Source organism: Zalophus californianus, chromosome 1, assembly GCF_009762305.2.
Source record: "Zalophus californianus isolate mZalCal1 chromosome 1, mZalCal1.pri.v2, whole genome shotgun sequence".
Lineage (NCBI taxonomy): Eukaryota > Metazoa > Chordata > Mammalia > Carnivora > Otariidae > Zalophus > Zalophus californianus.
The window spans coordinates 8947209-8972926 of NC_045595.1; the positions used below are offsets into that span (position 1 = coordinate 8947209).

Below are 25718 nucleotides of genomic sequence, written 5' to 3' on the forward strand. Positions count from 1 at the left end.
TTCCCTCTGCCTGGATCACTCTTTCCCAGATACCTACACGGCCCCTCCCTCACCTCCTTGAGGTCTCTGCTTAAATTATGTCACTTCCTTGGCGAGGTCTCTTCCGCTGGCCTTTTATTTAAAACCACCACAGCCCAAATGGACGTCCCACATCCCCATCACTTCTGCCTTTCTTTTTCTCTGTAGCACTTCTCACATCAAACTTTTACTTTATCTATTTTGTTTATTGTCTGTCTCCCTTCATGAGAAAAGACAGCTTCATAAGGCAGGAATTTTTGTCTGAAGCCTCTTCAAAAAAAGACCTCACGCACATACTGTTTACACAGACACAAACAATGGTTCTCACCTCCAAGTGGGTGCTGTCAGTCATTCATGCTTTAGTAAGAACACAAGCCAGGCCTTTCTAAAAGCAATGATCTGGCCCATCTTCTCTCCCTCCCCTCAGTGCCCAGAGTCCAGCCAGGACAGATTGAAAATCTTTATTTTTCTTCTCAAATATAAAAATCACTCTCTCCCCTGGCATCTCATTAACCGCAGGTTGAAAATCAAGGATAAGAATCACATTGCTAAAAAGAACAGACCCACTCCTGCCTCCTACCCTATCCTGCACACTTGTCCCATCTGAGAGAACAAAGGGCAGAAGTCATGACCTTAAGGCTCTCAGGCAGCTGACCCTAGGCCTTCCTGATGCTGGGCCCCAGGTGAGTTGGGGGAATCCAGGGCAGATTGAGCCCCAACTGGCTGGGCAGAGGGCAGGATCCTGAGGCCCATCAGTGCTTGTCGGTGGGGCGCATGTTCAAAGATGTGAGGCGTCCCAGAGGCCCGCGGCGAGTGTTGGTGGCCAGCCGCTGCTGTGCAAGGAATGACTGGGCATGGGCAGGTGCCCGCTCCTCCCCAGCTCGCTGCTGCAGAGCCATGCCCTGGAGGGAGGAAGCGGTCATGGCTGGGGTCCAGTGAGCCCATGGCACATCCTGGTACCCTCACTACGGTGACGTGCACTCACCATATTATACCAGGCACTGATGAGCAGCTTTTCTTCCTGCTCCCTCTGACTTCGACTCTTCTCAAAGTCCATCTGCCAAGGAGGAAACAGTCAGGGGCCTGGATATGCTGGGGACAGTGAGAAGTGATGAGGACACTCACCTCCAGGTGCCGGATGCGGACGTCCCGCTCCCGGAGCTGTGTCCTCAGGGTGTGAAGTTCTGGGGGTGCCCCCCCGGATGGCCGTTGTTTGGGTTCCAGGGTCTGTATGACCTAGGGTTTGGGAAAGACACAGGCAGGTGTGACCTTGGCCTTGCAGGCCGTTGGACGTGTTGGGCCGCATTAGTGTGGTGCAGACGTCTGTGATACGATGGGGGTACGGCAGGTGCGGGAGTGGGGGGCAGAGAGGTGCACGCTGCTGGGAGGCATGAGTCGGTGGGAGGCATGAGTCAGTGGGAGGCAGCGGCCTTGGCAGGAGGCCCGTGAACCCCCGGTGTCCTCACCGTGCGCGCCTTGTCCACGTAGCGGCGGTAGCGCTCTTCCATGGCCCGCAAGTCCGCATCCTTCTTCTGCAGGCTCTGCTGCAGCTCCTCAATACGCCGAGCTGCTGGGGGAGCAAGGGGACCCCTCAGCTCCCCGCCAAGCTCGGGGCCCTCCCGCCCCACCCAGCTGCTGCATCCCACTCACGGCCACTGTCAGTGGGCGGTTCCAGCTCCTCAATGTACTCCCGCTTCCGCTGCAGCTCCAGGTCTGCTTCATGCAGCTTCTGCCTGTGGACAGAGGATGGGCAGCAGCGGACTGACCGCTGGGCCCCCTTCTTCCTCCCACTGGTGGCCACAGCCTTCCCAGCTGGCCAGTGTGCACCTGCCTGGCTGCAGAGACCTGTGTGCCAGCCCCCCGCCGAGACGGAAGCCATATGCCTTGGTCCCACCATCTCCTTAGCCACTGGAGCCACAACTTGCCACACCCCTCATCGGGTGGGCCCTGGACCAGCCCTGTGTGTGTCCACTTCTCTCCGTGCCACAGCCCACACACTGGTACAGCCACCATCACCCCTTGCCAGTCTCTTCTACACTCGCTCTCAGTTTCTTTCTCCGCCCAGCAGCCAGGGATCTTTCTAGAATGCAGATCTCTTCTAACAAAAAGAAACTCAAGGTGTAAAACCTTACAGTTCTGCCACCTGTGGCAAAACCCAAAAGATCTAAGAACACTCCCTGTAGGTGAGTGAGATTATTTTCGTGCACGGGATATGGAGCATGGTCTAACACCTAATCGTGAAACTTGCGCTACATCTACTAAGGTTACAAAGGCATGTGCCCTCTAAGCCACCAATTCCACTTTTTCGACATATCTGCACACAAGCAGAACGATGCACATACAAGGTTTTACTCTGTTGCACTGTTTGAAATTGCAAATACCTAGAAAGAATGGATTTTTTTTAAGATTTTATTTATTTATTTGAGAGAGAGAGAGCGAGAGAGAGCACAAGCCGGGAGAGGGGCACAGGGAGAGGGAGGAGCAGACTCCCCAGTGAGCAGGGAGCCTGGGCTCGATCCCAGGACCCTGGGATCATGACCCGAGCTGAAGGCAAATGCTTAATTGACAGAGCCACCCAGGCGTCAGAAAGAATGACTTAAATACATATGACATTCACCAAAGAATGTTATAGGCCAGCCCTTCTGGATTGGAATTTTACAGGAGAATTAAGCCCTGACGTTTCCATATATCCATCCTCTGTAAGGAAATAACCTTTTCTGCATTCTGGGTTGGTACCAGCTATACGCCATCCTTGGCAGAAGTGAGCAGAGTCAAACAAATCATTTTCTGTAAGGCCAGGCCTAATTTCTCCATGGAACCCCAGTCGACAAAAGCTACTGTATTTATTAAAAAGAAAAACAACTATTCATATGGCAAAATTTCCCAGCCATCTTCTTAAGTAGGAGAAGTGAAGTGCAGACCTAGCAGATATCACACTACCTTTCAGGTAAATGAGGAATCAGAATAAAAATTTATATTTATATTCATCTGCTTAAAAATTTCATAAGGATTTTTATTTTTTATTTTTTAAATGTTTTATTTATTTATTCATGAGAGTCAGAGAGAGAGAGAGAGAAAGAGAGAGAGAGAGAGGCAGAGGCAGAGGGAGAAGCAGGCTCCCTGCCTAGTAGGGAGCCCAATGCGGGACTCGATCCCAGAACCCTGGGATCATGACCCGAGCCGAAGGCAGATGCTTAACCATCTGAGCCACCCAGGCGCCCCTATTTTTTATTTTTTTAAAGATTTTATTTGGGGCACCTGGGTGGCTCAGATGGTTAAGCGTCTGCCTTTGACTTGGGTCATGATCTCCAGGTCCTAGGACCGAGCCCCAGGTCAGGCTCCCTGCTCAGCGGGGAGTCTGCTTCTCCCTCTCCCTCTGCCTCTCCCCCTGCTTGTACGTTCTCTCCCTCTTTCAAATGAATAAATAAAATCTTAAAAAAAAAAAAAAGATTTTAGGGCACCTGGGTGGCTTAGTCGTTAAGTGTCTGCCTTCGGGTCAGATCATGATCCCTGAGTCCTGGGATCGAGCCCCGCATCGGGCTCCCTGATCCCTGGGAAGCCTACTTCTCCCTCTCCCACTCCCCGTGTTTGTGTTCCCTCTCTGGCTGTGTCTGTCAAATAAATAAAATCCTTAAAAATATTTTTTTTTATTTTTTTATTTGGGGCACCTGGGTGGCTCACTCAGTCGGTTGGGCAGCTGCCTTCAGCTCAGATCATGATCCCGGGGTCCTGGGATCGAGCCCGCATCAGGCTCCCTGTTCAGCGGGGCCCTCTCCCCCTCCCCCTGCTCGTGCGGGCTCTCTCTCCCTCTCAAATAAAATCTTTTAAAAAAATAAAGATTTTAGGCGCGCCTGGGTGGTTCAGTCGTTAAACGTCTGCCTTCGGCTCAGGTCATGATCCCAGGGTCCTGGGATCGAGCCCCGCATCGGGCTCCCTGCTCCACGGGAAGCCTGCTTCTCCCTCTCCTGCTCCCCCTACTTGTGTTCCCTCTCTCGCTATGTCTCTCTGTGTCAAATAAATAAAATCTTTATAAATAAATAAATAAATAAATAAAGATTTTATTTACTTATCTGAGAAAGCATGAGAGAGAGCACAAGAGAGAGAAAGCATGGGGGTGGGCAGAGGGAGAGGGAGAAGCAGACTCCCCGCTGAGCAGGGAGCCCGATGCAGGGCTCGATCCCAGGACCCTGAGATCATGACCTGAGCTGAAGGCAGCTGTCCAACTGACTGAGCCACCCAGGCGCCCCTGCAAGGATTTTTATAATGAACTAATATGAATGGGGGTGGCGTAGAAACTGAATCAATGTGGGGACTAAAAGATATACCCCTTCTCTCTGTATTGCTCGGTATATATTTCGTTTTTTAAACTATAAATATAATAGCTACTTGATTCTTAAAAAAATAAAATAGGGGGGATGCCTGGGTGGCTGAGGTCATGGTCCCAGAGTCCTGGGACTGAGTCCTGCATCAGGCTCCTTGCTCAGTGGGGAGCCTGCTTCTCCCTCTCCTTCTTCTTCTGCCCTTCCCCCCACTTGTGCTCTCTCTCAAATAAATAAAATCTTTTTAAAAAATAAAATAGGGGCGCCTGGGTGGCTCAGTCGGTTAAGCGGTTGTCTTTGGCTCTGGTCATGATCCTGGGGTCCTGGGATCGAGCCCCACGTCCGGCTCCCTGCTCAGCAGAGAGCCTGCTTCTCCCTCTCCCTCTGACTGCCACTCTACCTACTTGTGCTCTCTATCTCTCTGTCAAATAAATAAATAAAATCTTTAAAAAATAAATAAAAATAAAAAAATAAATATAAAAAATAAAGAAATAAAAAATAAAAGAAGGGCGCCTGGGTGGCTCAGTCGGTTAAGCGTCTGCCTTCAGCTCAGGTCATGGTCTCACAGTCCTGGTATTGAGTCCCACATTGGGCTCCCTGCTCAGCACGGAGTCTTGTTTCTCCCTCTGCCTCACCCCTCCCCTGGCTCATGCTCTCTTGCTCTCTCGCTTGCTCTCTCTCTCAAATAAATAAAATCTTTAAAAAAAAAGTAAAATAAAATAGGGGCACCCGGGTGGTTCAGTCTGTTAAGCATCCCACTCTTGATTTCCGCTCAGGTCATGATGTTGGGGTCATGGGATTGAGCCCCGGGTCAGGCTCCATGCTCAGCAGAGTCTTGCTTGTCCCTCTCCCTCTGCTCCTCCCCCTGCTCATGCTGTCTCTCTCTCAAATGAATAAATAAATAAAATTTTAAAAAATAAAATAAATCGTTTTTTTTGTTGTTAAAAAAATTTTTTTTTTTTTTAGAATCTCTACATCTAATGTGGGGCTCAAACCCATGACTCTGAGATCAGGAGTCACGTGCTCTACCGACTGAGCCAGCCAGGCGCCCCCAAAAAGTTTTTTTTAACAATGTAAAAAGTAAAAGGTGATTGTCACCCTGTCATATACTACCTTACTGAAATTCCCTCCATGGCTCCCCATTGTTCCCCCCGAACAGTTCATACTCCTTCCCTTGGCCCCCAAGACCCTACCTGATCTGAGCCTTCTCTGTTTTGGCTAACTAGTTCTCATAAATAAGCCCCCAAAGACAGCAAATGACCCCCACATCTGTGCCCCAGCCTTTCCCCCCACCACCAGGAATGCCCTCCCTCTGGGACTCACAGATGTTCCTCCAGCTTCCTCTTCAGCAGGGCAGACTGGGGGAGAGAACAGGCACTGGGTGAATGGGGGTCCAGAGGTCCCAACTCCTTCCCGGTGAGGGTAGGGGGTGCCACCCTGGGCCCACGGTACTTACAATGGACTGCAGGGGACATCGAGCAGCAGGGAGGAGAGAGAGAAGGGTTACGGGGAGGGCACGAGGGAGGGCCAGGCAGGGAGGAGGAAGGCACTCACATCCTCAGTCTTGCCCCCCTGCTCTTGCAAGGCCTTCTGCAGGTCCTCCACCTGGGCCCGCAGCTCCAACAGCTGCTGCTGGTTCAGCCTGCAGGAGTGCGGGGCTGCTGAGTGCCTGCGCCCGCCCTCTGCCCCGCATCACACGCCCCCTCCATGCGCGCGCGCAGGGGGGCCCCCCTCCGCCCCGTGGGTCCTCACCGCAGCTGCGTCTCCAGCCCGTGGCGCGCGCGGTTGGCGTCCTCCAGGTGGCGCTGCAGCTCCTCCTGCCGCTCCCGGTAGGCCGCCTCCTGCTGGCACAGCTGCTTGTTCTCCAGCTGAAGCCGCAGGAGCGTCTCCCTGCCGACCGCGAGGGAGTGAGCAGGGCTGGAGACGGGTCACCCCGCAGGCCTGCCGGACTCTGGCAGGGAGACTGGGCGGACAGGGCTGGCAGAGGGACAGAGCCCTGGGGAAGCGCCCGACCAGACTCCGGGGCCGGATTAGAGTAATGGGGACCCAGCGCTGGGGGACCAAAATGGGCGGGGTTTTGAGCTGGGCCTAAGGGTGGAGGCAGGCAAGGGCGGGGCTACGGGAGCGGGTTAGAACATTCAGGATCCCTGCTACGGCTGCGAGAAAGCAAGACTGCGGGAAACACAGACGCAGAAATAGGAAGAACTGGGGTGGGAGAGTTCATCTGGGCAAGACACGAGTCACTGAACCTAGCAAGGGCTACACTGAGGACAGGGCTACGCCCTGGGGGCAGAGTCCTACATGAGTGGGGCTGGGGGTAGGAATTTTGCTCGGTGAGTAGAGCCAGATGGGTTGGGCCTAATTTGTGCACTGAGGATGGATCCTGGAGGGGCAAGCAACCAACAAGGGCTAGAGCGCCGACCAGGTAAGGGCCGAATTAGGAGTGAGGGGGCCCAGGAGCCAGGCTAGGACTTGGCATCCCAACATAGCAGACCAGGCTAGCAGTAGGTGCCTGCACTGGGAGCAGGGCAGAGAGTGGGCTCTGGGTGCAGCCAGAGCTCTGAGAGACCCCAGGGTACCTCAGCTCTGCAGGTAGGATCTCTGCTGCTAAGTTTTCCACAGCTGGTGAGGTGGGATCCAGCGAGGGGTCTGGAGAACGTGAGAAATGTCTTCAGGTTGGTGCACAGCTGCTGCCCCCAGCCCTAGGGTTCTCTTTCCAAGAATCATCTTTGGGGACTCAAGTTTGGCCCAAAGCCTGGCTTAACACAAGCCTCACTCCCAGCTTGACAGGGAGCAGCGATGCATGGCCTGAGTTTGCCTTTGCCCCACCCTGATCCTGGGAGGTCAGCCCCTGCCTTCTGTCAGCCCTTGTCACCTCTTCCCGCTCTAGCCTGTCTTCAAAGTGGCCTAGCTCTGCCCCCCCCCCCCCCCCCCCCCCCCCGTCTAGACAAGCCCTGGGACACTGCTTTTCTGTCTGCCCTAACAGCACCTTAGGCCACCCCTGCCCCAGGCCCTAGGGCTGTTAGGCCTCCGACTCACCAGCCTGGGTCAGCCCCCGAGGCTGCAGCTGGGCACAGCGCAGTTCCTCATTGGCCTCCCGCAAGGAGTCCCTCTCCGCCAACAGCCGCTGGAGGGACAGGGTTGCAAGATGCCATTTGAGGGATGGTTGGCCTCCTGGGGACTGGGCTATGCCAGGATGGACAGGGTGGGGCTTGGATGCCGGACTTCAGCCTCACCTCCTTCTCTTTTGTCACCAACTCATACTTCTCCTCCAGATTTCGACACTCGAATAGCCATTTCTCGGCCTTCATGGCCTCTTCCTGCCTCTGGCCCTGCAGTTCCTGAACCTGAACAGAGAGGAGGGGTGAGGATGCAGGGTTGAAGGTGAAGGCCTGCGGCCAGAGAGGCCAGACCTCGGAGGGGCGGGGCTTACAAGCCTAGGGAGGGGCTATGCAAATGAGGGCGAGAGGGCTCTGGGTGCAGGGGCTCAGCGCCATGCTGAGGATGGGCCAAAGTGAGAGGGGCGAGGGGCCCAGCGGCCCAGAGCACGCTGCCCTCCAGGCTCTGCCCTGGTCCCTGCCGCACCTGTCGTCGCTGTGCCTCGAGCTGGGCACGGAGCGAGCCGGCCCGGCGGAGCTCATCCTCCAGCTGCCGGGTGCGCTCCGCATGGCCGGAGTTGCACTCCTCCAGCTGCCGCACCTGCCGCCTCAGCTCCCGCAGCTCCCCCAGCCGGCGCCGACAGCTGCTCAGCGTGGCCTCCAGCTGCCCAGCGCGCTCAGAGGACTGCCTGGGGGAGGAGGCAAGTCAGGAGAGGAGGCCTGGGTCTGGGGTCAGGGTTCAGCTTGGATCTGAGGCCCTCTGGGCAGGGGAAGATGTCACGTCACCTGGGGATGTGTGGGTTCAAGGTGGTAGATCGTGAGGGTCAGGAGTCAGCCAGGGCTCGGTGTTGTTGGGAAATCATTAAGGGGCATAGAGGGAGCCCTAAGCACCAGTGGTTAGCCCAGGGTCATAATCAGGGATGGGGGGGGATTGTGGGGATATAGAATGACTGAGTGGTTCCAGGGGGGAATGATGGTGCCCAGAGGCTCTAAAGAGCCTCAAGGACACTTTGAGGTTATAAGGTGGCTGTGGGATCAACGAGGGCATGGTGGGGTCATGGGGGAGCTTCAGGGCAGAGCACTATGTGGTCCTCTAAGGTGCAGTAGGGATTCACTAGACACTTTAACATTACAGGGGTGCTGTGGGGTCACAGGGGAGCCTTTTGAGGTTACAGAGTCATGGTGAGGTCTAGAAAGTGGGTGTTCTGGAGGCCCAACAAGTGCTCTGGGGCTGCAGGGGTGCTGTGGAGTCAAGAAGGAAGAGTCCTATCATGAGGGGGCACATGAGGGGTCAGAGGGGGTGGCGGGGGGATTACTGCATTTGGGTCCTGGAGGGCACAATAGGATCCTGGAGCATGAGGGCACCTGTGCAGCATGGGAGCAGGGGTGGGGAGCTGGTAGCTGGGGTCGTGGGGATCTTCCAAGGTCTGGGGGCTATAATGTGGGATCACTAGGGCACATTGTGGGGTCCTGGGGGGCATCAGGGATCCAGGAATCTTGGTGGTGTCCAGAAGACACTGTGCGGGTCCACTGGGCATTTGGGGGTTTTCGAGGGACTATGGCATCAGAGGGACACGGTGGCAACACGAGTGGGCAGTGGGGACCCAGGGACCAACCACTCACCGCAGCTCGTCCATCTCATCCTTCAGCGCCTGCGCCTCCTGGGCCAGACTGGTCAGCGCCTGGTTCCGCTGCTGCAGCTCCGAGACCTCCCGCTCCAGCTCGGCACAGTGCAGGCGCTCGTCTTCCCTGCCGTTCTCCAGCCTGGCGGGGTGGGGTGGGGAAGAAAGGGACACTTGAGGGGACTGCAGCTGGGCCAATCCCCTGGCCTGCTGGCCCCATTCCCAGCTGACTGCACCTGAAGTTCTCCTCCTGCAGCTGCTCCAGCTGGGACTGCAGCAGCAACAGCTTCTTGGCAGTGAGGCCAGGGGCGCCCTCACCCTCCGGCCGGCCCACCCGCTCCCGCAGCGCAGCATTCTCCTGGGCCAGGCTCTGCTTCTCCTCAGACAGGAGCACCAGCTGCCAGCAGGGGGTGCAGATGAGCTGGAGTTTGGAGGGGAGAACGGAGGCGAGCAACTCTGCCCCAGGAGCACCTGTGCTCCCTCCCCGCCACCCTCAACCTCACCTGCCGCTCCAGGTCCAGACAACGCTGCCGCAATTCATCCCCCTCATCAGCCTCCTCGCTCAGGAAGTAGTACCTTCGGGACTGAGGAGGGGAGTGGAGGGTGGGGAGGGGCGAGGAAGTCAGGGATCCATGGGAAGAGAGTGGAGGGAAGCTGGCATCTCTAGTGGCAGAGAGGAGGAGCCCAGAATCCCTCAAGATCTAACAGAGGGCTGGGACCCCAAAGGACTGGAGGAAAGGTGATGTGGGAACGAGGGAAGAGGCTAGGACCCTGAGGGATGGAGGTAGTTTACACACTTAAGGACAAGTTCCTCCTCCTTAGGCAGCCCTGAGAATCAGCAATGGGCTTGGTCCTTTAACAAGGTCCCCCATCTCTTACCTGGTTATCAAAGTTCCCATATGTTTCTGGTGACAGGGAGTCCGGGGTGTCTTTGGTCATGAGCTGAAGCGGGGCAGGAGGACATCTAGATGAGCTGGGCCCTCTGAGGGTGGCCATTAAAGCTTCCATGACCCAGCCTAAGGGCCTCTCCATCTTCTTGTCCCCAAAGCCAGTTCTCCCCAAGAACCCCAGGCTAGAGGCTGCCTTCCTGCCATGGCTCCAGCAGGGAGGCTGGGTCCTTTGAGGGTGCTAAATGGTGACTTAGAGCTGGCAGACACATGAGATGGGGAAATCTGGCCAGCTGGGTTCCAGGAAGAGCCCAGACCTTACCAGAGCAGAGCCTGTGCCCAGTTGCCTCTGCTCTGATGTCCCCTCCCCTGAAGCTCCTTGCCACAGTGGGCACCCCCACCTACCTCCTGGATGGCTTCCATTACCACATGTTGAACTGATTCCTCCAGCGTCATGATTCTCTGGATGTGCTCTGGGGATCAAGGTGGAGAACACTGAAACATGGGGGTAGAGGGTGAGGAAGAGTTCCTCGGGTCATCCCCTGGGGGCCCTGAACCCCCATACCCTGCTTCTTCTCGCAACTGATGGCACAGCCAAGCACCAGCTGAAGCAGCTTGCCAAGCTCTTCTGGGTCTGAAAACTCGCCAATGAGGCTCACGTCCGGGAGATGCTGCTCCAAAACGGGATGCCCCAGGACCTGAGGACAGGGGGGTGGGGGTGGGAATAGGGGATATGAGGGCTAACAGACACTCACCTCCTCCCAACCCAACCCCACCCCCTAAGTCCTGTCATAGTTACTCACATCCTGGGAATACTCCACCAAGCTCTGTAAGATGGTCTTCAGGTTGCTGACCTAGGGAGAGGTAAGGAGTTGTGTCCAGGGTCCCAGAGGCCCCCAGAAGGAGCCAGGCAGCCCCCACTGTGAAGCTGCCTATCCCAGCCTTTTCTCTCTGCCTCATTTCCCAATCACTGGTCATCTCATCCTGTTTGGCACCGTTCTCTGTCTAAATGTCTTCTCTCCTAGGGATGACCTATCTAGTCGTCTGCCCTTCTTGTCCACCTGTCCATCTTGTTCACATGTCCCCAGAATCCAATCACTTCTCATCACCTGCCCTGCCACCCTTTGGCTCTAGCCACCTTCATCTCTCACCTGGATTATTGCACCAACCTGGTCTCAATTTCCACTCTTGCTGCCTACCCCCCATTCCTCTCCAAGCAGCCAGGGGGAGCTTTTTAAAGTCCAAGCCAGGTTGTGTCTTTCCTCTCTGCTAAAACCCTCCCTTGACTTTGCACAGCACTTAAAATAGAATCCATCTCCCTGCCCCAGCCTGCCCTCCTCCTGATGACCTCATCCACCATTCTTGGCCCCTTGTTTTCTGTTCCGACCTCCCTGCCTTTCCTCGATACATCAAGCTTATTCCCCACTTTGCATTTGCTGTTCCCTGTGCCTGGAATCCCGTTTCTCCAAATTTCACATGGAGATCAACCCATCTGGAGTAACCACCCACCTAGTTGCCCTCTCTCATGGCTCAGCTTTTATTGTCTTTATAGAACTTACTACCATTGGAAATTAATGTTTATATGTGTGTGTGCATGCAGGTTTTTGTCTTTGTTATTCCTTGCTGCACACCCAGGCCTGCTCCATAGGAGAATGAAAGAACAGAGTTGGCTCATCACCAGACATCTGTCCCTCTTCCTAGCCAAGTCTGTGCATCAACCCAGGACATGTGGCTAGCTGACCCATCACCCAGGATATGTCTAGCTTAGCCTTCCCTGATTATCTCTTCGCCAGTCTGTCCCCCAGTCATGAGTCCACCTGTCACCTTCAGCCTCCAGTTGGGACCTGGGTCATCTGAGATGCCCTGGAGCCACGCCTCGTTGAACCAGGAAGGATCTCTGGGGGCGAGAAGGTGGGATGAGCTGCTGGAGGACCTTTTCGGGACCCTCCCCCTCAGCCCCACTCACATCTGGTTCAGCACATAGGCTATGGCGAGGCCACTACTCAGGTCCTGGGGCCTGGTACAGGGGGACGGGACGTGGAACGTCTGCAACTGGGGAGGGAGAGGAAAGGGCAACGGGCAGTCAGGGCCTGGGAGAACAGAACCCTTCCCCATTTGCAGATTTTCCCGGTCAGCAGGAACCTCACACGGTTGGCGGGGACTGGCCTATAGTTTTCTCACACCAGCTCCGCGGGGGTGTGGCCTCTGCACACCTGGGCCTGGAGGGGGCGTGGCCTCACTTCACTTGTGTTCCACAAACCCCGCGTGACGAGGCCAGGGCGGAACCACGAGTCACCTGGGCCCCACAGGCCCCACGTGACCAGACCAGCTCACCTGTGCCCTCGCCCTACGTGACCCAGCCGCGAAGGGGCGGAGCCTCACCTGTTCTTTCCACGCAGACCTGCCACGTGACGGGGGCGGGTGCTCAGGCCAGAGTCCAACCGCCCTGCAAGCCCACCACTCTTTCCTCCTCCCAGCCCCAGAACAGAGGGGTAGACTGAGCCAAGGCCAGGGCTCCCGGGCAAGAACAAGGGGCGCACACCTGTCCCTGGCCCCGCCCCCGACCTACCCAGGTGAGCAGAGACCCGCATAGCTCGGCCTTGTCCACGCTCATGGCTCCCAGTCGGATTCGACCCCGGCCGCGGAGCCCCGCCACCGCAGCCACCTCCTGATCCGCCACCAGCGAGCGCCCGCAGCCCCGACCTCCCGCTCGGCCTAGAGCGCCGCCCCGCCCCGCCCCCTAGGCGCAGGCCCCGCCCCGGACACGTGATCTCCCGACGCCCGATCGGACTTCCAGTTCCCCCATCTTGGATTCGGGCAGCGTTCAGGCGCCCGCCCTGCCGCTAGGGGTCAGTCGGGACCAAGCTTGCACATCCCAAATGTGGACCCGCTACCCCTCCTCCTTGGCTCTTTTGGGGGTAGCGAAGACGTCACGATAACTCCTCATCATGTGAGGCGGAGCTATCCCACCCTGTTATACAGGCTTATTCACGTCCTTTCCCTTCAGCTGGAAGAAATTCTGCTGCCTAACCACCTTATCGGAGCCTTTATCTACGCGGGGAAAGGGCAGGCCATAACACGTTCTGTGGACTTCGAGGAGAGATCCTAAAGGGGTCTTCCTGGTGGAGGTGACCTGAGAGTCTTGACTCAGGGGTAAACAAGGGGTCACGAGCGTGGTCCTAGGTCGAGGGGACAGGATGAATCAGCCAGACTCAGGTCTTGGGTGATGGACAGACACACTTGTTCAGTATGGATCGAATTCCACTGAGCTGCTCCTGCACCATGCCCACTCCACCCACCCAACCCCCCTGTCCCCCCCCCATCCCCGAGCCCCTGAGGTCCTCCAGCCTCAGATCCCAGGACCAGGCCGCCCAGGTCCCCAAGGCCCACCAGGGGGCGCGCAGACTGCAGGAGCACGGCCTGCGGGGAAGCCCTGTGCCCTTTCAGAGACCCCGCCCGGGCGGTGGAGGGGGCTCAAAGGAAAGTGGTAACAATAGTAGTTAATAAAATTGCAGTCACCATTTATTGAGTGTCGACAGTATGCAGTTCCTGCGCTAAGCGATTTAAATTATATAGGCGGTTGAAATCTCCCCATGACTCTAGGTGGCAGGTGCTGTTTTAATTCCCGGTCGCAGGAGAGGAAATAGAGGCTCTAGTTGGCTTTAGGGGAAGGGGTAAAGCCCCGGCCCGCACCCTTTGGCGCCAGAATACCCCAGCAGCTCCTCTCCCACGGGGCGGGCAAGGTAATGAGCAGTAATTAGAGGTTATTAGCTGTACCTGGAGGGAGGGGCGGGCTCTGCTTTGGGGGTGGGTCTAGGTCTGAGGGGAGGGGCGCTGCTCTCTCCAACCCCGAGTCTGGCTCCGGCGACCCTGCCCTGGAGCGGGTTGAGCAAGATGAGAGCAGCCCCCACTCCGCATCGCTTGAGCACAGTCACTCTACCATCAGAAACCCAGTTACAGCCCACTCAGACGCGCAGCCGCATGCACGCGGGGGCCTCCCAGGCTCGTCTACACCCCCACACCCCCTTCCCGCGTTGTTTTCGGCCTCTAACCCCTTGGAGCAGGGTGAGAGGGAGGAGGGAAGGGGACAAGGGCCGGCAGTGCCGGCTTCCGGACTGGGCTGCCTTCCGGCGGGCGTGGGAACAACTGCCGCTGGCTCCCCCTTCCCGCACCCACCGGAGGACAGGGTGCTGCCAATAGGGGGAAATGGGGCCGTCCTACCCCCAGGTAAAAGTGGAAGACGGGCCGGGAACCAGGGTTGTTACAAGCCGGGGGGGGTGGTGCCTGGAATATTTGTGGGAGGGCCTGTTAGCCCAATGTTGGGGGACATGTGACCGCCACATATTTGGGGTGGGATCCCCAATATTTGCAAAAACTGCAGGGATCTTGATGTGTAGGAAGAATCTGGGAATCCAGGTATTTGGGGCATGGACTTAAATTGTTCTAATGTGATATTATGGGCTTTTTAGATTAGATGTTCAGTGACCTGAGTCCCCAGATTTAAGGAAAGGTCTGGGTGCCCTCAATTTGGGAGAGGAGCCATAACCCTCCATTTGGGGCGGCATGGATTCTTATGTTTGTGGGGAAAGGAAGCTTCCATGTTGGCAGGGAAGAGCAACAATCTATTATGGGATGCAGGGAGCCCCACTGTTGGGGGCGATCTGGGTACCTTCAATTCAATTAAAAGCCCTCATTTGGGGGCAGGAACCCTATATTTCGGGGAAAGATGCAAACCTCCATTTTTGGAGGAGGGAGTTCCAAAGTTTGGGCGATGCCCCAGAGGCCTCCATTAGTAGGGAGGATCCAGCTGAGAGCCCCTCACAGAGAGTGTGGGTGGGGGCCAGCAGCCCCCAGCTGGTTTGGAGACCCCACCCCCTCCTGCCTGTTTCCAGGAACAGCTGGGCCCAGCCTGGGTTGTACTGCTGGGAAGCTGGTGACTCAGCCCCTCCCTGCGGCCACAGCTGGACCCCGGCCCGACCCCTCCGGCCTTCACATCTGGGCAGAGACCCAGTCATGAGGGCAAGGATGGGGATCCTGGGTGCACACAATTGGAGGATGATGCCCTTTCCCCAGGGCTGACCACAGCTACAGGGTGGACACCATGCTGCATACCAGGAGGGACTCTGGCAGGCCTTCTGCACTAAAGACACTGACATCCCGCTGGGAACTCCCATCCTGTCCTCCTCCGTGTGTGCGTGTGTGTCTTGAGTCCGTGTAAAGTGTGCTCATTTATGTAGGTGTGAGATGGTGGGTCTGTGATTGTGTGTGCACAGGCATTGTGTCTGCATCCACCTGTGTCTTGGGGCCCTGGGAATTTATGCAACAGACTGTGATTTGGTGGTGGGGGTGCTGATGGGGACTGGGGCACAATGCTTCTCTATATGCAACCTCGCTGTGTGTCTACATCCCTGTGTCATCTTTTTGTATGCGAAGTGAGTGTGTTTTGTGCGACCATGTCTTTTCTCGCCATGTGGCTTTCTGCGACAGCATGACCCTGACATGTGTGTCCTTGATTTGTCCACATCCCCAAGACAATCGGAATGTCCCTGTGTGTGCCCTTGTGGGTTTGTTTGTGACTCTAACTTGTGCACCCTATTTGTGATGACCGTGTGACTAAATGGTTGTCATTTCTGTCCCCACCATGTGTCTCTGTGCCTTTACAATCTCTGTGTGAGAGGTATGGCTGTGTTGCAACTGGAATCCTGGCATCCAAGACTTTGTATCTGCGTCTTACTTTGTCTTGATGGTGATGGTGTGGCCTTATCAGAGTACCTATATATACCACCTGTCTGAATGGAGATGGCCCTGTCTCCGTACACAAAGAATAACAGGTGTGCCTGTGTAACCATCTGGGTCTCCACGTGTGTCTGTGTGTCCGTGTGACCCTGACCATGTCCGCTGCGGGGCTGGCTGGACTGGTGAAGGTTTGAGCCAGTGTATGGCAGGTGTATCCTGTGTCCGTGTGACACTGTGGGTCATCGGAGAGTTTGTGACCTTGTGTGTGGGGGGGGTGTCAAAGTCACACGCGACACCGCGCTTGGCGGAGGCGGAGATGTGCGCAGTGGGCACCAGACGCCCCACGTCCCACTGCTCTACGCCGGGAGGGGCCCCTCCCCGCGCTGCGGGGGCGCGTGCGTCGTGCGTGACGTGAGACACGACAGGGGTCGCTGCATGCGTGGAGCCCGACGCGGTCGTGCGTGCGAGCGTGGGGGGATGGGTTAGCTGCGCGCGCGTGTGCGTGGGCGGCCGCGGGGGTGGGGCGCGCGGGGGCGCGCGGGGCATGGCCCCGCCCCCTCCCCAGGCTTTGGGCGCGGGTGAAACCCGGGAGGGGGGGGCCGCCGTTAACCCCTTCCTGACCGACCTGAAACTTGTGGCCCCTCGACGGAGCGCGCGGGGGCTTCCCCGGCGCGCGGGGGCCGTCCCTGCTGAGAGGAACTCCCCTCCCCGTGGAGCTGAGAGACCCCCCAGTTACTATGGGAACCGGAGCCTCCCGCGCGGCCTGACGCGTGCTTCCCCCCTCCCCCAGCCCCGCTCTTCCTTCAGCTCGGTGGTCCACCGGCAGTGCGCTTCCCGCTCCGGGTCTCTGGGGAAGGGGGTTGGGGGTCAGCGAGGCTGGAGCATGCGTGACTCAGGCCAGCGCGGGGGTCCCTTGGCCGCAGCCGACCTTGCTCCCCCTTCTCCACCCCCGTGACTCACCCTTCGCGGCTTTCCCCGAGTGTGAGTCAGGCCCCTGGGGAGGGGGCTGCGGACTCTGAGACCCCCTCCAGGCAGTGGGGGCTGAGAACTAAGTTCTAGGGACCTCCCGGTCCAGGGGGGAGGGGCGCCCCTTCCGGGGGCTGAAAGTGTCTTCCCTTAGCCATCCCGCGCCCAAGTCGCTGGAGATGTTTCCCCCCACCCCAGAATTGGCAGGGCCTACCCCCCACAGCCCAGGCCTCTGGGAACCCAGCTCCTACCCCTCCCCCCCAGCCCACAGGAAGTTTTGGCAGAGCCCATCGTGGCGATGAAACGGTTAAAGCCGTTTTCTTATTCATTTCAAACCAGGGGCCCCTTTTGACTCAGAGCAAGCCGGGCGCCCCCTTGAGCCAGGCCTCATGGGGGCCTGGGTTTACACTCCACCCTACATGTACCATTTTTAGAGAAGGGAAGGAAGGCAGTTGGTGAGCTGGCTGGGGGTCTTGGGCAGCATTCAGAGCTGGGTTCAAATCCTGCCTCTGCCATCATTGCCATCTCTGTCTCAGTTTCCCCATATGAAAATGGTGGATAATTATACCTGGCCCATTGTGTTGTTGTGGGAATTAGGTGAATAATAGAGGGGACGCTTTGCATCCTGAGAGCTGGGCACAGCAATAGGAGGAGGCCTGGCAGGCAGAAGGACCCAGGTTCCTCCTGTCTCTCAGGCCTGGGTGTCAAGGTGCCCAGCAGAAGCCAGGTCTTTTGGGGCGGGCCGTGCCCCACCCAGGCGCTCTGAGGCCATGGGGTTCATCCCGTCCACCCCCTGCCCCAGGCAGGCACCCAGGAAGTGAGAGGCGGGGCAGGAATGAGGCGGAACCTGTTGGGCCCGTTGCCTCCCCACCTCCCACCCTCATTCCGGGGCCCTGACAGGCTACCCCCCCCACGCTGCAGCCCCACCCCCGCTGCCCTGGACGCCTGGGTCCTGACCCAGGGGTGGCCAAAGGGAGGGGATGTCGGCGGAGACAGCGTCTGGGGAACATCCTGTGGACTGCCGGCTGGACAGACTGGAGGGTCAGCCCCTCCCCGGGCAGGGCAGAAATCGGCTGGGGGCAGAGTAAACATGGCCCAGGGTGGCCAGACTTGGGGGAGGGGGTGGCAAGGAGTATACACACACACAGTCACCCCAAAAGAGACCCAGTCCAGACGCACAAACTCCTCTCACCTTGGCCACAGAGAGACTGCCAAGCAGGGACACACCAACAGGGTCAGACACACATCTGGGCAAGCCGACCCAGCAGTGGCTGTCACATATAGGACAGTGACAGGGCCGACTCAGGAGCAAGATGGAAACGATGCCCCACACATGAAGACATCGGCAGGTCAGAGGCATGCAGGTAGGGTGTGTGTGATACAGGTAAATCAACTGGGCACACAGGCAAGATGGACACACAAACACAGGCACAGACAGACATTCGGGTGAGAACACACAGCCCAGCAGACACAGCCACACTCACTCGCACTGAGACAAATATAATAGGCCAGAGACACACAGGCAGGAGAGCAACGCAGAGAACTGGGTGTCAGACACACTCATGTTGATAGACTCAGAGAGAAGGGACAGTTGCTTTCAGGACAGGGACATCTACTGCTTCACTGGAGATGTTCAGACACACACGCACACACTGTCAGATCCTGACACAAAAGAAAGCAACACATGTGCGTGCACACACCAACAAGATCACCAACTCAGCAAGGTACTCAGAGGCAAGAGAGACAAACCTAAACCTACAGAGAGGTGGATGAAGAGGACACAGAAACACCGTGACAGAGAACCCCAGCCTCCCACACACATTGTGCACACACACACTCCCAAGGCTCCAAGGGACCCCGAGACATGACCTTACGGATACACAATACCTTAGCAGTACCACACACAACTCAGACCCACCTACAGACTAGACAGATGCAAGCAGACAAACGGACATATTTACAGACATGGTCTGGCCAGACAGTCACACCCAGCACAGAGAGGCATGAACAAGCCATAGTCGGACATTCGTAAACTCATTGGCCCAGAGACACCCTGACAGAACCTGCTGGCTAGCGCACATGCACGCACGCGCACGCACACACTCACACACACACACACACACACACACACACACACAGCCACAGAGCTCACATAGACGTACAGACCAGCCACACACACACACACACGCATGCACGCACACACACAGCCACAGAGCTCACATAGACACAGACTAGCCACAGACCTCACACGCACACACAGACCTCACACAGGCAAGCTGTGGACCTCACACATACAAACACACATACACACCAAACACGAATAGGTTAGCCATATGAACTCCAAACAACAAATGCATATGGGTCAGCCACATGCAACCTGTTCCACAGACCATGCACATACACTCACGCACCTCCCGCCCCCCAAAGCAGACAGGCCCTACACACCCCTGCAGGGTTGGGCCAACACACAGACACATGCACTGAGAAGACAGGCCTCACACACACTCTCACACGCCCTGACAGGCCAGCCACATGCAAACCCACAGCCAACCAGACACACACGCGCTCCTGGACCATGCTGAGGTGCTGTGGGGCTCTGTGCTTCCCAGTCTGTTTCTGCGCCCCCACCCCATCCTGGTGCTTCCTCTCTCCAAACATCACCCCCCCCCACTTCCCTCCCTGCTGTTTGTCACTTCCCTTAGGAGGCCCAGCTCATCAGCCTCAGTCCTTGGTGGGGTGTGGGCTTATTTTTTCACCACATCCCCTGTAAAGGGGTGACCCAGGATGTCAGCCATGCTCAGGCCCCCCAAGATCTCTCCAGCAGTGGCGGGGGGGGGCAGAAGTAGCTTTGTGGGAAACTCCCCTCATGCCCAGCTGAGTCAGCCTGAGGAGACGGACTCTCCTTCCTGCTTCCAAGAAAACCCAGAAGCTTCCTCTCCAGGAGAGGGGGTGAGGGACCCCCAAACCGCAGAGGTGGGGGAGGGAGGTGGCTGGCAGGCCAGGGGTTCCTGGGGGAGGGCCTCCGTGATTCTCAGCCTCTTCCTGCCCAGCTGTCTGTCCACACCCAGGGGCAGGGACGCGGGAGGCTGGGTGCTATGACTTGTGGGTTCTCGCCCTGGCCTGCCCACTGGCTGACTCACGGGCAGCCCCCAGCCCAGTTTCCTGGTGAGGGCCCGGTCGGTCAGTGAGGCTGGGGCAAGGGGGTCACCAGGCTATTTATAAGAAGGAGAAGTCCCTCAAGGCCAAAAGCCCCAGAGAAACCTGTGGGTGGGGGTGGGTGAACTTCCTCCTTATTCCACTCCTCAGGCCCCAGGCCCCTGGGCGTTGGAGAAGTCTGGGCACAGACTCCTCAGCCAGATGCTGATCTGAAGCCCAGGGGCTGGGCAGTACCCAGCTGCCAGTTTGGGCACCCAGGCTGGGTGGGGGAGGGGGCTATTCCTTACACCCTCCTCATAGCCCAGCCGGCCTTGGCGCCAGCAGGGCGGCGTGAGGGGGTGGCGCCCAGGCCACAAGGGTGAGACTGGCAGGGGCCTGGAACCGGCTGTACCAGCTCGGCTGGGCCCCCGCCCTCCTTTGCCGGCCCAATCCCCACCCCCTGCTCAAACACCCATGCAGAGTACATGGAGCAACCCGACCCCACTTCAACATGCTAGCCTGCTCTCACTCCCACCCCCAGCCCTCTGCCCTGTGCCCAACTCTACTTCGCAGATTAGAAAGAGACCCTTCAGGAAAGGACCTGCAGAGCTTGCCATACACTTGGTATACCATAAATGCCTCTCTGGTTATGAAAATCCACAAGACAGTGGCTAATACTCTGGAACCAGACAGCCCAGGTTATATTCTGACTCCAGTACTTGTAGCTATGGGATATCAAGCAAGTTCCTTACTTTTGTGTGTCTCAGTTTTCTTGTCTGTTAAATGGGGATACAAAGAGCATGCATTTCGCTGGGTTGTTGGGAGGCAGGCAATGAGTTACTCTATGTAAACCGCTTAGAAGAGTGCCTGGCCCATGGTAAGAGCCATATAAGTGTTAGCTATTAAAATAATAATTATTATTTCTCAGTCTGTCTGCCTATCTTAAGTGTCTCTGAGTCTCACTGTTAGTCTGCATGACGCTAACCCTGCCCCTGGTTTGTCTCTCTGGGCATCTCTCTCCCTGCCCTGACCCCCGCCCCCACACATCCACTTTTTCCTGCTCCATCTTTGTCCTCCATCTCGACCCTCTCTGGGCCAGCCTCACCTCTGTCCAGGACTCCTCTGGTATGGCCAACCTCAGCACTGGCCAGGGCTGATTCACTGTGGCCTCCTGGCCTGCGGGAGCTGCAGGTTGCCTTCCCAAGATGCTGCCCTCAGGCCAGACCCGCCCAGCCCCCCAATGCTGCCCACTGCGCGCCCCCGCAGGGCCCGGCCAGATGTCAGCTGCAGTTATTAGCATGGGCGGGAGACACAGGCCTGGCAGCACGCCCGCCAGACTCAGCGGCCAGCCGCTGGAATCTCCCTTGAGCCTGGGGTGGGGTTAGGGGAGCAGTTCAAGCAAGAGGAGGAGGGGAGGGAGCACCCAGGGGTCACAAGGACCCTCCAAAGATGGGGATACCCCCACCTTCTCATGGGACCTTCCTCCCTAACTTCACTGCTCTGCTGGACTTCCCCCTGCCCCCACAAGCTCAGTTTCTTTTTTGCCTCTTTCATTTTCCTTCTCTCCCTCACACTTAACTGTGCTCTCTCCCTGCCCTATAAAGTCAGGCTAGCCCCTGTCTCTCAGCCTCTCTCTATCCTAAAGAAATTTCCATCCTCCCAGAAGATAGAGGCCTCTCTCTCTCAGGGAAAGAGAGAGGGAGAGAGAGAGACTGATCTTTCACCTGTTGTTCTAGTGGCTCACAGTCGGCTTGGAACTCCCACTTTAAATCTAACTAGGAGCCTCACCATCTAAACCTCCATGTAGTGCTGGGGAAGGGGCACTGAGTTCTCTCAGATTCTCTCCCCTGGATTTTCTGGTCTCCTGCGACTGGATGAAGGAGACATCCCGGAGACGGAAGGGACCCCCCCTTTTTTAGGTATTCTGGATGGTTGGCGGACCAACCAGGCGGACCCCTAGACTAAATTCGCCCACTGGTGTGAGAGAAGGGGCACCCCAGCCCCTAGGGATGTGGGGGGGGGAGAGGCCCAGACCTCCTGCTGTAAAAGAAAGGTACCCCACCCGAGGAAGGAGGCAGTCGTGCCAGCCCGCCCAGGCGCCGGGGGCACCTCTAGGCATTGGCCCGCCCCTCCGCGCCCTGTCGGGCCGGGGGCGAAGTCCGACCCAGGCCCGCGGGCAGGCGGGGACCTGACAGGCTGGGCCGGGCCGGGCCCGGCAGGACGCAGCCCCAGAGTAGCTGGGTGGGGCCCAGCGAGGCGGCTGTGGGGGCCTCGGGGGCGGCGGCGGGGCTGGTCGGGACTAGCCGTCCGGGGGCCCGGGCGCGCCCTGGGACCTGGCAAATACTCGGGCTCTCGGGTCCTGGCTCAGGGCCCCGGGACGGCGCTGGTCCCACCCCTTCCTGTGTCCTTATATGGGCGCGGGAGAGAACCTCCCGGGGCCGCCCCGCCCCCAGTTCAGCCCGCGGACTCCGGCCTGTTGCCATGGCGACCAGGCCCGCTCCCCGGTGCGTCCCCCTCCGTCGGGCTAATGGAATCGTCCCCGGACTGCCAGCCTCCGCGATCGCCTGCGGGTGCCGCGGGCTGAACCATTGCTGGGAGAGGGGGTACGGTGACTGGAGGCCTACGCGGCTGGGCGTGTTCTGCGCACCCTGGCCTTCGCCGGGGTCTCACGTCCACGTTCCTCTTCTGAGGCGCAGAACCCGACCGGACCCAGGGCGGGGCGCAGGGTCCGGTAGGATCCGAGTGACGGAGGCAGGGCCGGGCTCCTTCCCCGGGGGCTGTTGCCACACTTCCTGCCGCGGCGCTCTTTCCCCAGCCTGCTTCTAAGGAAGGAGTGGGGTTGGGCGACCGCGCCCCGGCCGTCGGGGTAGGTTCACGCACCAGGAGTGGACGCGGTGTCTGTCAAGCCCCGGGGCACTGGAGGAGGGCTTTGAGATGGGAGTAAAGTATACAGGCGTCTAGAAGTCACCCACAAGAGGGGGTGCCAATCATGGAAGATCCAGTAGTCCAAATCCCCAGGACCCTCAAAAAGCCCTCAAGTCTCAACTGGAGACCCTGTGTCATTATCATCTAAGCTCTGAAGGTGTGTCCCGACACTTTTAACTCCTTCATCAGGGCCTTGCAGATGACTCCAGTGACTCCCAACCTCTAACAGTGTCCCCATCTTCTCCTCCTGCATATTTTCCCTGACTCAGTATACCCCAGTACGCTCACCTTCTATATATCTAGATTCCCCCAATTCCTTCCCCTTGTGGAGGCCCTCAGTCTCTCCCATGGACTTCAGGACCCCTACTCATATCTTGCATAATGGATCCTCCATCCCCCTCCCTTTACCCTTTTGATTTTTCCCCCTCCTCACTCTTCCTGGGTTCAGCCCCTCCAGTAAAAATTCAAGTCCTTTAACCCCTTTGTACTCAGGACCTCCACACAATTATTGAATCAGGTATTTACTTACCCCTCCCTCATTTACCCTGGTTAACCCTCCTGTCTCACCTCTGTGGGGTCTCCCAGTGAATAATCAGCCCTCCAACCCCTCTCGGATACTCCAAGTCCCTCAGGCCTTTTCGTGTACACCCTGGAGACCCCCCCGCACACACACACATACACACACTTGCTTTGTATCAGTTCCTCGTATCCAGGGGAATCATCGCCTTCCCTGGAGTCCCTCCCCGTGTGTCTTGGACCAGCACCCCCTTCTTCGCGCACCCCGGGGTCCCCTGAGCCCCTCCCCCTGCAGCCGCGCCGAGCCACCCAGCCCGTGGCCGCTGTTTACAAGGACACGCGCTTCCTGACAGTGACGCGAGCCGCCTCCTCCCCTTCCCCACGCTGGAGGAGGGGGGCGCGGGGGCCCGGCTCGAGCGACGGCCAATCGGAGCGCACTTCCGTAGCTGACAATAGCCGTATAAAGGCGTGTGGCTCAGGCTGAGCTGCCGGGACCTTGAGCGCGGCCAGGCCAGCATCGGAGTCTGCGGGGAGCGGGGAGCAGGGGAAAGCGACACCAGGAAAGCGAGCGCGCCAGAGGCAGAAGGGCTCGAGAAGCCGCACGGAGCTTCCGCGCACAGCCGCCGGCTGGCCTTTCCCTGCCGGTGCCAGCTCCTGGGAACGCGCGTCCAGATACCCGGTCCAGCCACCGTCGCGGACAGAGCGCCGCTCGCCGCAGCGAGGCCCGGGGCGGCCCCGCAGGGACCCCCCCCCCCCCCAGACCGCCTGGGCCGCCCGGATGTGCACTAAAATGGAACAGCCCTTCTACCACGACGACTCATACGCAGCAGCGGGATACGGCCGGGCTCCGGGCGGCCTTTCTCTACACGACTACAAACTCCTGAAACCCAGCCTGGCGCTCAACCTGGCCGACCCCTACCGAAGTCTCAAAGCTCCCGGGGCGCGGGGCCCAGGACCAGAGGGCAGCGGTGGCAGCAGCTACTTTTCCGGCCAGGGTTCGGACACAGGCGCGTCCCTCAAGCTTGCCTCATCGGAGCTGGAGCGCCTGATCGTCCCCAACAGCAACGGAGTGATCACGACGACACCCACGCCCCCGGGACAGTACTTTTACCCCCGCGGGGGAGGCAGCGGCGGAGGAGCGGGGGGCGCCGGGGGCGGTGTCACCGAGGAGCAGGAGGGCTTCGCCGACGGTTTTGTCAAAGCCCTGGACGACCTGCACAAGATGAACCACGTGACGCCCCCCAACGTGTCCCTGGGCGCCAGCTCGGGGCCCCCGGCTGGGCCCGGGGGCGTCTACGCCGGCCCGGAGCCTCCTCCAGTCTACACCAACCTCAGCAGCTATTCCCCAGCCTCTGCGCCCTCTGGAGGCGCCGGGGCCGCCGTCGGGACTGGGAGCTCGTACCCGACGGCCACCATCAGCTACCTCCCACACGCGCCACCCTTCGCTGGCGGCCACCCGGCACAACTGGGCCTGGGCCGAGGAGCCTCCGCCTTCAAGGAGGAACCGCAGACGGTGCCTGAGGCGCGCAGCCGCGACGCCACGCCACCGGTGTCCCCCATCAATATGGAAGACCAGGAGCGCATCAAAGTGGAGCGCAAGCGGCTGCGGAACCGGCTGGCGGCCACCAAGTGCCGGAAGCGGAAGCTGGAGCGCATCGCGCGCCTGGAGGACAAGGTGAAGACACTCAAGGCCGAGAACGCGGGGCTGTCGAGCACTGCTGGGGTCCTCCGGGAGCAGGTGGCCCAGCTCAAACAGAAGGTCATGACCCATGTCAGCAACGGCTGCCAGCTGCTGCTCGGGGTCAAGGGACACGCCTTCTGAGCGCCCCCCGTACGGACATTCCCGCAGTCTGGACGACTGGGCGCACGCCTCCCAAGGGGCGAGGGGGCAGGCGGTGGGCACCGGCCCCCGGGGCACCGCAAACCACACTGGACTCCTGCCCGCCCGCTCTGCGCCCGGTCCTTCCACCTCGACGTTTACAAGCCCCCTTCCACGTTTTTTTGTATGTTTTTTTTTTTTTTCTGCTGGAAACAGACTCGATTCATATTGAATATAATATATTTGTGTATTTAACAGGGGGGGGAGGAGGGGGCGATCGCGGCGGAGCTGGCCCCGCCGCCTGGTACTCAAGCCCGCGGGGACACTGGGGAAGGGACCCCCGCCCCCTGCACTCCCCCCTCTGCACAGTACTGTGGATAAGAAACACGCACTTGGTCTCTAAAGAGTTTATTTTAAGATGTGTTTGTGTGTGTGTGTGTTTGTTGTTCCGACTTTTTATTGAATCTATTTAAGTAAAAAAAAAATGGTTCTTTATTAATTTCTGTTGTCTTTTTTTCCAAGCCGGGCGGGAGGAGGGAGATTAGTGGGCTGCCCCCACCCCACTCCTGTTTGTGACTCGCTCCAGTGTTTGTGTCCTCCTCGCCAGCTCTACCTAAGTATCTTGTAGCCTTAGTCCGGTCGTCCAACCTTCTCTCGTCCCGTGATTTCTGGGGTTG

The 25718-nt window shown here is 58.3% G+C and overlaps 2 protein-coding genes across 6 annotated transcripts; one reads left to right on the forward strand and one right to left on the reverse strand.

Moving 5' to 3' along the window:
* Positions 1 to 203: 203 nt before the first annotated feature.
* On the reverse strand, positions 204 to 12743 carry HOOK2 (hook microtubule tethering protein 2). 5 transcript variants are annotated; one of them, XM_027587731.1, is made up of 23 exons: positions 12514 to 12743; positions 11911 to 11996; positions 11769 to 11841; positions 10748 to 10798; positions 10510 to 10642; positions 10350 to 10417; positions 9937 to 9999; positions 9561 to 9641; positions 9294 to 9454; positions 9059 to 9199; positions 7923 to 8124; positions 7574 to 7684; positions 7377 to 7464; positions 6917 to 6986; positions 6090 to 6227; positions 5892 to 5979; positions 5794 to 5799; positions 5661 to 5695; positions 1669 to 1751; positions 1485 to 1588; positions 1144 to 1254; positions 1004 to 1075; positions 204 to 920 (listed from the first exon to the last, which is right to left on the reverse strand). In XM_027587731.1, exons 1-23 carry the CDS (start codon positions 12556 to 12558, stop codon positions 771 to 773), a joined length of 2160 nt encoding a protein of 719 aa, XP_027443532.1. In that variant the 5' UTR covers positions 12559 to 12743; the 3' UTR covers positions 204 to 770. The 5 variants fall into 5 exon arrangements, with proteins under 5 accessions (XP_027443532.1, XP_027443533.1, XP_027443534.1 ...); XM_027587732.1 differs by having other exon boundaries at positions 1485 to 1585; positions 12514 to 12742; XM_027587733.1 differs by lacking the exon at positions 5794 to 5799 and having other exon boundaries at positions 12514 to 12741.
* A 10954-nt stretch (positions 12744 to 23697) lies between these two features.
* Positions 23698 to 25540, forward strand: JUNB (JunB proto-oncogene, AP-1 transcription factor subunit). Its single transcript, XM_027584450.2, has one exon. It carries the CDS (start codon positions 24001 to 24003, stop codon positions 25042 to 25044), a length of 1044 nt encoding a protein of 347 aa, XP_027440251.1. The 5' UTR covers positions 23698 to 24000; the 3' UTR covers positions 25045 to 25540.
* The last annotated feature ends 178 nt before the right edge of the window (positions 25541 to 25718 follow it).